The sequence below is a fragment of the Natator depressus genome, chromosome 2 (genome assembly GCF_965152275.1).
Source record: "Natator depressus isolate rNatDep1 chromosome 2, rNatDep2.hap1, whole genome shotgun sequence".
NCBI classification, from domain to species: Eukaryota; Metazoa; Chordata; order Testudines; family Cheloniidae; genus Natator; species Natator depressus.
Window position 1 is genome coordinate 162853536 of NC_134235.1, and position 14559 is coordinate 162868094.

The 14559-nt window shown below is 41.5% G+C and overlaps 1 protein-coding gene across 1 annotated transcript in view; it reads right to left on the minus strand.

Moving 5' to 3' along the window:
• The window catches only part of SPMIP7 (sperm microtubule inner protein 7), a 35348-nt gene extending 23802 nt beyond the window's left edge, over positions 1-11546 (minus strand). Inside the window, exons 1-4 of the mRNA XM_074943221.1 lie at positions 11033-11546; positions 4800-4897; positions 3579-3655; positions 388-526 (exon numbers count right to left, since the gene is read on the minus strand). Coding sequence (XP_074799322.1) covers positions 388-526; positions 3579-3655; positions 4800-4897; positions 11033-11546 — 828 coding nt within the window. The remainder of the gene's footprint in view (positions 1-387; positions 527-3578; positions 3656-4799; positions 4898-11032) is intronic.
• Positions 11547-14559: the final 3013 nt, after the last annotated feature.

Genomic DNA, 14559 nt, shown 5'->3' on the forward strand with positions numbered 1-14559 from the left:
TTTCCCATTTTCACTGACATTTTTAATGGAAAAGAGCCCATTTCTGCCCAGCTCTAAAGAAAAGGTTCTGATTGACTTCAGTGGGCATTGGATTTTCGGCAAATGGCTTTTGTGGCTTGTAAATGCTCCAGTTTCACATCCTTGAATTCTCATGAACTGACTCATTTACTACCCCTTTCTTTGTCAGATACTAAGTAACAAAACAAAAGATAGGCTTTAGCCATCAAGTCAGGATCCAGTTTTCGACTTTCCCAAACTACAGGGATGTTTGGATTTAGGGTATTGGTTTGGGCCTATTTCTAAAAGGTTATGACCCACAGGCCATAATTTGTGCATATTTCATTAGCAAAAACCATAAACTGTCATTTTAAAAAAAAGTTCACTGACTTGGCTTATTTCTGGCGCAGGGTTGTATCTCTTTAGTGTAAAACACTGGGAGATGGGATCAGCCATCACTTCTACTGTTGATTCTAGCTGTGGGATTTTGGATGGTAATATCTTATCCCAAGGAACTTCTTCATAAGCTCTAGACCATTAATAAAAAAAAGAAGAAGAAAAGGAACATATTTAAAACAATCATTAGAAGTGATGCATGGTGTGACATGTATAACTAGGGGATTAAAATGTACTTTGCATGTGAGGATTAGATTTCGTAATGCAATCTCCTAATAGTCTGATAACATTATATTGGATCTGCACATGAGAACATATTTCAGAAACTGCAGAGAAAGAGTGATTTTTTTCTTGCTGCTCAGTGAAAGAGAATGAATGACAAAGACTTGCCTCCTGGGAGAGGAATTTTTAGCATACTGTGAGCCGCTAAAGCTAGTTAAAGTGGCCACACGTGTTTTACCAAAATACCCCTTAGTTTATGGGAAGGAGCACTGAGTTAGGATCCAGGAGATCTTCTCTTCCACTGAATGCCCTTAGCAGGCTCCGCATTTCGCACCCCTCCTTTACAAGAGGCAAATACCATATCTTGTTATCTTGCAAACAGAGTAAATAAGGACCAGAGAGGTGGCCCAAGATTACAGATGAAGTCAGTGGCAGAGTTTGGGAGTAAATACAAGTCTCAGATGACAGTGCAGAATCTCATCTATTAAGCCACAGTGCCTCTCTGAAAAAAAAAAGTACCTGTCTATCTTAAGGTTTTATACTAAAAAGAAAAGGAGTACTTGTGGCACCTTAGAGACTAACAAATTTATTTGAGCATAAGCTTTCGTGAGCTACTGCTCACTTCATCGGATGCATTCAGTGGAAAATATAGTGGGGAGATTTATATACACAGAGAACATGAAACAATGGGTGTTACCATACACACTGTAAAGAGAGTGATCACTTAAGGTGAGCTATTACCAGCAGGAGAGTTGGGCGGGGGGCGGGAGAGAACCTTTTGATAATCAAGGTGGGCCATTTCCAGCAGTTGACAAGAACGTCTGAGAAATAGTGGGGGGTGGGGGGGAAATAAACATGGGGAAATAGTTTTACTTTGTGTAATGACCCATCCACTCCCAGTCTTTATTCAAGCATAAGTTAATTGTATCCAGTTTGCAAATTAATTCCAATTCAGCAGTCTCTAGTTGGAGTCTGTTTTTGAAGTTTTTTTGTTGAAGGTTTTATACTGTCATCCACCACCATAGTATATGAGTACTTTCCATGTAAAAAAAAGCAATAGCAAAATCTCTAATGGATTTCATGGAATCTCTGGCACATCTCTCTTTTTGGTGTCAAAACTCTGCTTGGGTTAGGTTGTTGTTGTTGTTGTTGTTGTTTTTTTTGGGGGGGGGGGCCTGGAGAATTAGTAGAGGTTTGGCCATAAAAGGGGTGTTTGAATTGTATCACTTATGATGGAAAGGTTTTCTAAAAGAGGAAGGCCTTGGAACATTTCCTAAAGAATCAGATCTAGGTGTTTGGGTAAGTTTTTAGGAACTCTATGCCCACCTTTGTCATGCATCTTTACATCCACAGATTAAAACGTGCATGTAAGTGTAAATCATCATTAGCTACATTTTTCAGAGAATACTATGGATAAGAAGCATGTCCTAGTTGGGATACCATGTTGCTTCTTTTCAAGCAACATTATACTAACCCATCTGTGTATCCCATCAGCATGGTCCATGGAATTCTGTTCTGGCTGCCAGGATTTGTGGAACATTTGTGTTAGATTTTCAGCATAGAATAAAGACATATGCAACCTGTTATTAGCCCATTATGTTCAGCAAAAATGATAATAACCTCACTCTAGGGAGGACAGTTATTTACAAGGTTAGAAGACATTAAAGAGTTTATAATATGATTAAGTAACTGCTAGCGAAAGGGACAGCAAAGCCTCTAGTACCAGCACATCTAAGATGAGCTATAAATTTATGACCAAAATGGATGCTTCTTTTAAGTAAGGCCCTATGAAATCCAATTTATTATTGTAGATTTTCAGATTTATTATTTTCTGATTGTGTTTTGTTTCCATTTAAAAATATAGTTCTTTCTTTATATTTTTTTAATCAAAATTGCTTGATACATTGACAACAGTTAAGTAGCCTTCCTATAAATGCACAAAAATGTTCAGAATTGGATTGCAATAGGAAAAAACTGATTTTACAAAAGAAACCCCTACAATTTCAACAAAACATTCTGCAGATATACAGTATACAGTGAAAGTAACACATTCTAAATCACTTTTAAAAGTAGCACTCAGTTACATGACTAAACTAACATTATTGAACAGTAACACAAGAAGTCCACAGAAGAGCCTATTACAGTATCATTTAACTGAATTCATATTTGAATAATTAAAATTTAAAAAAATAATGCACTAAACATAAAATAGTTCATCCTTAGCAGTCATTGTTGCCTTTTAAATTAAACTCGGTACTTTCAAGCTTCCTACATTCTGAAGGAATGCTTCAATTAATTTCAAATTTCATTAAATAATTTCAAACTATCAAATCAATAGTTTATTGCTGAGTAGCAATATAAAGTGACAAACGTCAATGTCATTATTTTTGCCATATCTGGCAGACATCTCCATTGTGATACATTATGGTTAGCCTGTTAGTGTTTTCCTCAGAAACTGATTCCCTCTTGTCGACAAGTAGGTTTTAATATTTACTAAAGTTCTTCTCTGTGGCTACAGAGCTGACAGGGAAGAAGATGTAAGGTAGGGCAACCTCTGCTACTTTAGGCACTCGTCGCTTCATAACACATATATATGCATTCTCCTTTTGTGTGTCTTTGAGAAGGGGGACACCGATACCACATAAAGGAGCATGAAGAGGTTCTTTCAAATGAACTTGTGCTTGCTTGGGCACTGAATACTTTTTATTGACACAGCACCCCAATGGAATTTCAGCTTCTCCCTTAATGTGATGCCAGTGTCCCAGAGGAGCACATCAGCTCCTGACATGAAAATGACACAGCAAGGAACGGAGATCCCAGAAGCTGCCCTTAAATCCCGGATGTGTGCCCTTCTCCCCTAGCCCCTGCACTCCCTCGTGGCACTAGCCCCCTGCACTCCTTCCCCATGCCCTCTGCAAAGGTAGTAACAAAAAAATCTCTTCTTGATAGAAACAGTTGCTCACTTTTGGGTACTTGAGATGTAGAAATAGTCCCTCGCTTTTTCTTCTCGCCAACTTTCAGAAGGAGGATCACTTGATTTCTAGAGAGAACATAATATGAGAGATAGCATATGACAGGATGCCCAAATTAGTTTTGGGAACTCCATGAACACTCATAAAATTCTGAACTTTTTTTTTAAAAAGATGAGCTGAATGGGATTTATGGTCTCTTCCTGTAAAATGTTTAATCTCCTCTAATATCAGAATGTGAAACAGGCAGTTTCACATTCTTCACAAACTATCCCACTTCCACCACACAAGGCTATGCAAGATGCCTCTTTATTTGGCTCTACTTCCTCTGTGTTTTATTGATATTTCTGGTTCTCAGTCAGCTCACCTCTTTAATCATCTGAAATGTACCAGCTGACTCCACTTCTAATGTTCTTTGGGAATGGCAGTGCAAACTTACCTTTCGCAGCTCCTGACACATGCCTATTATAGTGTATGCTGGGTGTTACCAGAAAAAATTATGTTCTTGGGCAACAATCCAGCAAACTACTTAAGCATTGTGTAACTATAAGCATGACAGTAGTCTCATTGATTTTAAATAAGATCAGGGCCTTGATGTGGAAGGATGAAGGACCACTAGACTTTTCACTATAGAATTGTACTGTTGGAAGTTAACTGTTTGAAGCAAAAGACTAAAGGGGAAGTAACTGATATAAACAGGGTATGCTTATTTTAATTTCAATTGTATCACATTATGTAAATTCTGGAAATCTGCATCAGCTCTGTGTGTGGTGTGGGCATGTAGGTATATATATGCCTTCTGTATATTATTATTATTTAGCTTATAGCAGCACTTAGAAACCTCAGTCAAGGATCAGGGCTGCATGTAGTTGATGAAATCATCTCACCCGTATTAATCTTACTTTTAAGCATTCATTCATGGTTTGTGATAAAAGAAGATTTTTTAAAAATCAGGGGCAGTGGTCAATATTACAAAGTGAGTATGTCAACAGGTACTATACAGTTATCTGAAATATTATGCTTATTTATCTGTAATTAGACCAGGAAAAGAATGTGGAATCCTAGATTACACCACTGCATGGTAAATGTTGGCAAAAGTTGATCATTGACTGCGGTACCTCTGAAGACTGGAAGTTTTCAGATACATGATTTAAAAGTCTGTTCTGTCATCCAGGCTTGTATAATCATTGAAACAAACAGTACTAGACACACTACCTTAAGTTTTGGGTCCACATGAAATGCAAAGCTATGAATTTGAAAAGAATCTCTTTGTTTAGATGAAGCAGGAGTAACTTTCATTGGACTTGTCCAACCTGAAAGAAAAGACTTGGTATTGTGCTATTCATTCTACAACTGTACTTAATTTCTTTAACAGAAATTAAACAAATGAAATGAAATAGTTTGGACATTACCATAAAGATTATAATACAGTACATCCATATATATTTACCCATTCCTGACTCTATAGAGAGAGTTACTTACAGACCTTCAGCAAAAGTCATTCAAGTAAAAGGCAGCTGAAAGAAACAATAATTAGCATTTCATCTGCTGTGATTTGGCCCTACTTAACAAAATGCAATGTATCATCAATGAAAATGAAGCTATCTTATTTAACGTACACAGGAAAAATATCCAAATCAGTAATTATGGTAAAACTTCACTAGGAAGTTATCTATATAGTGAGCTATTGCGCAGCAAGCTAGGGTATGAATCTGCAACACTCCAGCTTGCTGCACAGCAACATCCCATTTGGACATTACTACAGCACAGTGAAAGTCATCCCCATTTGCCTCAGTGTGTTGTGAATTTCAAGGCTAGTTGGGACCAGGTAAACTCAACACACTCATGTGGGAACCTTGCTATGAATAGTTTTATTCCTGTAATGCTGTAATTAATTGGTATGTATGTGTACGTACTACTGCCCTCTACTGCAGAGAAGCAGACCTGCTTATATACACATATAGGCACTGTCTACTGGTTATGCCAAAACATTGTTCCTTCAGCTCTTTGGTTAAAGAATGTAGATTTGGATTCAAAGGCTGTGAACATTATTCCTCATGCTGTACATATAAAGTAAATATGACAGCTGTGCTGCCACACGTTTTATACAGAAGACACAGGTAGTTCTAATTTTACATTTGCTTTACTAATTGAACACACATTTTCAGAGATCTCTGCAGTATCTTATAATTTGCTATTTTCACATCTGGTTTTTGCTGTTGGGATAATTAATCTTCTGACTGTTTTTTTTTTTTCTCTCTCTCTCTAGTTTCTGTGGAGAGATTCAGCATACTTGTAGTAATTCTAGTCCAGAGCTCAAGTGTCTGGAGTTCCCAATGTCCCTCCTGGTCTTGCTTATCCCACAGGATTGAAGATGGTATGGTCTGGCCTCTCTGGACCACATTGGGAACTCAGTGGCTTGGTTGCAACAACACTTTTATTTACCAAGAACTTAATGATCCTATTTGCTATTTGAAGTAGGCCTTCACCCATCACATTGCAGGGATCAATGATATGTATAATACATTTTGGGTCCATTTTATTTGTCTTACGTTTTCTGAGCCTGAACCTCTTTAAGGTGCATTTGAGTCACAATTTCAAGATTTTCTGCACAACTACGAGAAATAAATAATTGAGCTTGTTGTTTGTTATTTTTTTAAGTGAAAGTTGTGGTTCTTATGTAATCACATAAAACCAGGAGCTGAGGCTTTATGAAAAACAACTAATATTGCGAGAGTCACAAAGTTACAAGAGTTGGCAACAGTGCGATCCTCTCGTGAAAGTGATGCACCGTACTGGACATCCACTGAAGTCAATGGGATTGTTGGTATTGATTTTAAAGGGAGCAGGATCAGACCCTAACAGCAGGTAATGCTGTTCACATCCTGCCTTGTTGAAGTGATTGAAGCCCTAGAGCTAAATCATTTAATCAAGCAGCAATGTGTTTTATTTTTTTATCTCTGTGTAAACTGTACTGTACTGCTTGATATAACTGAAAATAAATATACCCCATGGCTGTTCTCCACCTATCTCTACTTCTATCCAACAAATTGAAGCTACAGATCAGCCACTGAAAAATGATTTCAGAGAAACGTAAAAATAAAAAAAGGTAGTTTAATTTGTAAAGACTTTCATGATAGGAGTAGCAACAGGGAAGGACTGGGGCTGCTGAAGATGCAAAGAATTTCTCTGTTACTTGATACCAGTGAAAAAGTATCACACAATGAAATATGTAACTGTAAATCATAATAATCAAATCCCTTGAGGAAATACAATTCGTTTTACTAATAGCACAGGATCCTCAAGGGATTACTCTGGATTTTTATGTGGTACTTTCTTGATGAGCTACTTACAGGATTAGCAGGAACACTATTACACATTTCAATGCATGCTTCATAATTATTTAAGAACATATGTTGCTAAGAGCATTTATTTTGGTTAGTACCAGCTGGCATTTTTCAATTATTGGTTAACTCTGTTTATACTGCAGTACAAGGTAATGACTGTGAACTATGTAATCCATGAAGAAAAGGAGTACTTGTGGCACCTTAGAGACTAACCAATTTATTTGAGCATGAGCTTTTGTGAGCTACAGCTCACTTCATCGGATGCATACTGTGGAAGCTGCAGAAGACATTATATACACACAGAGACCATGAAACAATACCTCCTCCCACCCCACTCTCCTGCTGGTAATAGCTTATCTAAAGTGATCATCAAGTTGGGCCATTTCCTGCACAAATCCAGGAAATGGCCCACCTTGATTATCATACACATTGTGAAGAGAGTGGTCACTTTGGATGGGCTATTACCAGCAGGAGAGTGAGTTTGTGTGTGGGGGGGCGGAGGGTGAGAAAACCTGGATTTGTGCTGGAAATGGCCCAACTTGATGATCACTTTAGATAAGCTATTACCAGCAGGAGAGTGGGGTGGGAGGAGGTATTGTTTCATGGTCTCTGTGTGTATATAATGTCTTCTGCAGCTTCCACAGTATGCATCCGATGAAGTGAGCTGTAGCTCACGAAAGCTCATGCTCAAATAAATTGGTTAGTCTCTAAGGTGCCACAAGTACTCCTTTTCTTTTTGCGAATACAGACTAACACGGCTGTTACTCTGAAATATGTAATCTATGGTAATTTGGTGAGTGATTGACCAGGCTTGATCTTTTAAAAAAAATGTTTTCATTTTATGTTTTGGGGCTTTTTCGGTTTTGTTTACATTTTTGCCTCTGATTGTCCCCGATTCCTTTTCTTCTTAACTGCAGGTATACACCTCATCCGGGTAGATATCTACATCATTGCACAGGGCAGAGCCAGTGGGGTTAGTGCTTCCTTTCCACCTGCTCTTTGGGAGGCGGGGAAGGGACGGTGGGTCCTTTGAGTCTACCTCACACCCAAGTGTGGGGTATCTACCCAGATAAGCCTGGAGAGAGGTTTTCGGGGGTGGGAAGAACTCCTCTCTCTCCCTCCCTCCCTCCCAGTGGCAGATCAAAGGCCTACTGGGTGGGGAGTGTAGCGGGCCACAGTCAGCTCTACAGCAGCAGGAATAGGGTGCTCAGTGCTCACAGATGGGGTCAGTAACAAGATCTAACGCTTGCATCTAGTGTTCCCTTACTCTCTCCCATCTTCTTGAGGGGGTTGTTCCCTCCCCCGCCCCAATTCCTAGGGGTGCCTCAGATTCAAGGGGGGAAAGGGGTCACAGATGCTCCCTACCAGACCATCTCCAGCTGTCTTTCCGATTTCTGTGAACAGAAGGTATTTTACCCCAACCTCCAAAACACTGATCCAGATTCCTGGTGGTTGAATGGAGACGGGTGTTCCTGCCAGCCACACAGCTGTCTCAGGCATATGCAACTGAATAACACTTTACAACTGGATCCAACAAGGTTTCCTGAACCTGAGCTTCTCCAGGTTCTTCTTCTCCAGCTTCTTCTTCTTCTTATACACTTAGGGCTAGATCCTTGGGACACACTAAGCAGTGTGAAGGGACCTTAAGTGAGCCCTACAGGGGACTGAGACTGAAATTCCAGTTTCATATGACTGAGAGAAAGGGAACACTACAGGCGAGCCCAATGGGCTTATTACTAACCTAAGCGCAATGAGCAAACTACTGCTGGAGGCATGCTAGGGCCAGAAACAGCATGCACTTAAGAGAAGCCCTTAGGTTAAGTTACTCCTCCAGTTGCCTTGAAATCTGGAAACTGGGAAGGTGGCTTACATTCACCTCCCCTGCCAACTCCACAGCTGTGCTTACAGATCACAGAGGGCTGTGATAGAGTCCCCCTCTCTGGGTAAGTGTACTTTGCAGTGGGGAGCGAGCCACCGTGCCCAGGTAGCCAGACTCTCACTGTCCACCAGGACAATAATGATCAGCATATCATGAGTTTTCAGATGATACCTTACAAAACATAGTTTGTACAAAATGTATCATAGTCTTGAAAAATGGGTGGACATAGGGATACAGACTGTCATACAAAACCAGGCCAGAACACACAAGGAATTAAAAATGGTGTTCTTTGTGAGGATCCCTTGGCGGTAGAACGTCTTACTGCTAGAGAACAGCAAAAACCCATGTCTGACAACCTCCAGGTCATAATGCAAGAATCATCTTTTTCAGCAGGCATTCTCCAAATAGCCAAGCTGTGGAATGTCTCTGGACCTAAATTCGTAAAATTTACCAATCTTAACTCATCACATGCTGAGCTGACCAGGGCTTGCTTGATGGGTCTTTGGACTGTGAGGCTAAAATGAGGAATTTGCTTTTGCTATCCTGTTGAAACATAGCAGGACCAGTTTATAATCTCACCACTTCTTACATGCCAACTACATTTGTATATTCCCAGCTGCCACCCCAACACCACAGGTAAACTTCTAAATATAAAAACTAGGTTTGCAAAACCTTTGTCCAGCCTCCCTTAAAAACTGGTGCTGGAGTTCTCTGTGTTCTTGGATCTCTGCGGTGTATACAGATTTTTTTCCTAAACTAGACTCTAAGGGTGAATTCCTGGCCCCATTGATATTAATGGGATTTGCTGGACTTCAAGCAAGAAAAAAGCTTGGGCCCTACTGGGTGTCTGAAGAAAAGCCCCTGATGATCTGTGCCTGCATCACAGATCTATCCTCTATTTCAGGTCACTACTCTGACTGAGAATTGAATGACTGACTTTGCCACAGAGAGTTCTAGATTTATTCTCTATCCCTTCGAAATCATCTCCAGCTGCAAAGTCTGCTGTCTGCCTGCTAGAGAGGCTATAATCATAACTCCTCCATGGAGTTCTGTGTCTCCAACCTTCCTTCACTTCTCCATAACTAGCAGCAGTCCAGCATTTTACCAGTCTTTGACCCCTGCAAAGTTCTAGTTTACAACTATATATAAAAAAAGAAATATTAAAAGAGTAAAAACTTTAAAAAATTGAGTCTGAGTGGTAAATCAGAACAACAACAAAGGGCTGAGAGCCCTATAAAGGCTATGTTTCTCTTTCAAATTTCTATCTTAAAAAAATAATATTTCTTTTAGGGTCATAGTATGCCTAAAGTTTCAGGTTTAAAGTGAAAAGTTCTAAGAGACACAAACCAGACATTAAGAACACTGCAACAATTTGTGGCACTCAGAGATTTTATGCAAAAAGAAAAGGAGTATTTGTGGCACCTTAGAGACTAACAAATTTATTTGAGCATAAGCTTTCGTGAGCTACAGCTCACTTCATCGGATGCATTCAATGGAAAATACAGTGGGGAGATTTATATACACAGAGAACATGAAACAATGGGTATTACCATGCACACTGTAAAGAGAGTGATCAGGTAAGGTGAGCTATTACCATCAGGAGAGCGCGGGGGGGGGGGGGGCGGAAAAAACCTTTTGTAGTGATAATAAGGTCGGCCATTTCCAGCAGTTGACAAGAAGGTCTGAGGAAGGGGGCGGGGAGAGGAATAAGCATGGGGAAATAGTTTTACTTTGTGTAATGACCCATCCAAGGAGATAGATGTTGAACAGGTCCTAAATATGAATCACTTAACACTATCAGCCAGAAAACATTAAAATGCCACAGAAGTGTACAGGGTGATTTCCTTACTCTCCAAAATAATCTGCTCTATCAGCTCGCATTACAGTAGAGACTCATTTTAGTTATTCTTTTTTACTTCTTTGTTTACAGAATTTGAATTCTTTTAAACATCAATTATTTCCAAAGACCTCTGCTCTGTCAATGTATGCTACAATTTGCTATTTTGGCACCTGGTTGATGCTTTCAGCTAAATCAATTAATCATCCAACTATTCTACTTCTTTCCAGTTGCTGGTTTCAGTGGAAGCATCCAGTGCAAACATATTTTGCTAAATTCATAGTTTGTAAGCTCTTTGGGGAGAAGACTGTCTTTACTTGTGTCTTGTACAGTACCATCCTTTTTTGGTGATTAACAAATAATACATAACAATAATTTGCTTTACCTCCAAGTCTTGCCCTGATAGAAGCATCTGACACTGCTCTGGAGTTCCACCGTCTGTCCTGGCTCACCTCCTCCAACAAGATGACGTGCTTTGTGTGTGAAGTCTGTGCACTCTTTTCTGGGATGGGGACCCGCTGGTGAGGTTTCACATCACTGTAATCCACCAGGGACTCAATGGTTCTGCCACAGCAGGGCTGCAAATCAGCATCAGCTCCTGGGCTCATGAATCCTGAGCAGGGATCAGCTAAAGGCACATTGTCCCGGTGTGGGAATAAAGGGTAATCTGGCCCCACAGGAGGGCTGTAAGGATTGAATTTAAGAAAAGAATTACTGTCTTTCTCTTGGAAACTGGCAAAATCATGTTTGTCATCAGGTCCTCTCACTAAAGGCATGTACATTTTCTTTAACAGGCTTCGATACTGATCGTGATCCATCTTGTGAAGTGGCTCAGCTGACCGACTGGAGCTTTTAAAGGCATTTACCTGCCTTTCAGTTCCCTGAGAAACCAGGGTCATTTTCTTTTATTGTTTTATCTGAGAGTAAATTAAAAAGACTCCGCTCTCTTCTATTTCTTGGACTTTCTGAAATCCTGTCCAACAAACCACAGTAAAACTAGAGATCCTCCTCCAAAAAATTACTGAACAGAAACCATAAAAGCCAGGACAGGAGTTCAAATGGTGAATTCTTCCCTGAAAAGCAGTGAGTGATCCAGTCAGAGAAAGAATGAAGCTGTCAAATGAGCAAAGAGTCTCTTGGTTGCTTGGCAATGGTGGAACACTAGCACACAATGAAACTTGTAATTGTGTATATCATAATAATCTGATCCCTTGAGGAAACACAGTTGATATCTCTAAATAAGAGTACAACTATTTATTCCACGGACACACAAATAAAATGTTTTTAATTTTCCCAAGAATTATTTAGTATTTTTGTATCAGTACTTTTTAAAGTAAACTACAAAATTGACATTTAGATAATAGGAACAGAATAAAAACAGATTTAACTGATATGAGTTATTAAACATACAAAAGAAAAATATTATTACTAGGAGTAAATAAATTCTATTGATCACTGGCACTAACATTATCTGCTCTGTAAAATATTGCTTTTCTCTAGAGCAGTGTTTCCCAAACTTGGAACGCCGCTTGTGCAGGGAAAGCCCCTGGCGGGCCGGGTCGGTTTGTTTACCTGCCGCGTCCGCAGGTTCGGCCGATTGCGGCTCCCTCTGGCCGCGGTTCGCTGTGCCCAGCCAATGGGGGCTGTGGGAAGCGGCGCGGGCCGAGGGAGGTACTGGCCGCCGCTTCCCACAGCCCCCATTGGCCGGGCACAGCGAACCGCGGCCAGAGGGAGCAGCGATCGGCCGAACTTGCGGACGCGGCAGGTAAACAAACCGACCCGGCCCGCCAGGGCCTTTCCCTGAACAAGCGGCATCCCAAGTTTGGGAAACACTGCTCTAGAGTTTCACCAGTTGTTTTTACTGTAACTTATTTTAGGAGTAATGGCAATGATCCATTAAAGGCTGAAGCCAAAGTTTTCAAACTTGATTTCCTAATGTTAGGTTGGAAAGTTATATTTAGGGAATCTAAAAAAAGCAGCCTAACTTTCAGAGGTGTTTAGTACCCCCAACTCCCAATTGATTTAAATGCAAGTGTTCAGCACCTTCAAAAATCAAGACATTTTTAATTGGGTGTCTTAAACACAGATTTAGGGGCCCAACTTTAGGCACCCAACTTTGAAAATACTGACTTAAAACTTTAGTTTATTATTCTGTTAGGAGACACTTGGAGATGTGATTGAACAAACAGGCCCTGAATGTTCTCTCATGTACACTGGCTTTACGTAGCTGCAAATAGTTGGAATTTAATAGAGAATCTGTTGATGATGCATAAGATGGAACAGAATTCACAACTCACTCAATCCTTGTTGTGTTGGCTCTACTAAGAATAAAAAGCAATTAAAACTTATCATTGGTCTTCAGTGACAAAAGTATTGCTCTATCCCCAGTTTAGAGAGTAAACCTGTAGAGCCACGCACAGATACAAAATTTGTATCCACATCTGATCCGCAATCTGCAAAAATGATCCGCGGATATAAAGCAGATATCCGCAGACTTCCAGGGCTCTATAAATCTGCTAAGTCTGATGATGCCATTTTTACACAGTCACTTTTCCTAAGCACACCCTGTGGATTTAGATACAAGCGCAACTCATATCTGTTCAGGCTGACCCCATACCAGCTCAATTGAATAATTGCTCATTTTTGTTAAGATGCCCAAAGAATGGCTCTTTCTTGTTTTGATTCCTTGTTGATTTACAAAGGGAGGTGCCAACTTTTTCCCAGGGCCCAGCAGTACCAGATTTACCATGGCACCACTGGCACCATGCCCATGATCCAAAAGGCCCCCAGCCTGGCCCGCTCTTCTCCGCCCACCCCTGTGGGGGCAGAAGCTTTGTGCTGCCGGACCCTGCTGGTAGCCAAACTCCTCCCCTGCCTCTTCCCCCAACGTGCTATGTTCCCTCTCCTCCTTGCCGCGGATCAGCTGTTTGCCAGCAGGAGGGAGAGGGAAGAGCAGAGCCTCAGCATGCTCGCTGCTCCGCTCTGCGGAGGAGAAGAGGGGGCAGGACCTTGGCGAAGGGGCTGGAATTGGGGCATATCCCCTCTGCCTCCCTGCCATGAGCACCCCCACAACCCCAGCCCTCTGCCCACCCTGACTCCTGCACCCCCCCACACACCTCCCCACCCCCCTGCCCTGACTCCTGCACCCCCCACACCCCTTAGCCCCCTGCACCACCTCACAGTCCCCCAGCCCCCTGCCCTGACTCCTGCCCCCCCACACCTCCAGCCCCCTGCCTTGACTCCTGCACCCCCAACACATACCCAGCCTCCACCATGCTCTGACTCCTGAACCCCCCCCATTCTCACCCCAATCCTGAGCATCAAAAGGGAGCTCCTGCACCCCTCGAACCAAACAGGAGCTGCTCCAGGTAAGCACTCCACACCCCAACCTCCTGCCCCAACCCTGAGTCCCCTCCCTCACCCTATCTCCTGGCCAGACCCGCATCCCAATGTTTTTTTACAATATTTGGAAAGATCATTCAGTGGTCTGTTGAGACCCTCTTCAATTTTCAAGTGGTCTGTGGAAAAATAAGTTAGACTACAAGAACAATCAAGGTACTTCACTTTATTTTCATTTACTTGCTATTACTTATAGGAGGAGGATGAAGAAAAAAGGAATGAAAAATGCGGGCAGGGGCAGATAAGAGAGAATGTTCTTTTTCTTGGCTGGGTTCCAAGGAGGGGCCCCAAAAATGAACCTGAGCACAGGGCCAGGGGCCCCCACTAACTCTAAATCCACCACTGGCTGTAACATCACCTGGGTTAGGGATACTGTGTCAGCTGATCCCCACACTCTCCAGCCTAGCTGGGCAGTACAGCAGACATGGCCCTGCCCATTTGCTCCTCTCCACTCCCTAGCCCACCCACCCCTTACTTCCCACAGCTTAAGGCTCAAGGCTTAGCACTCTCACT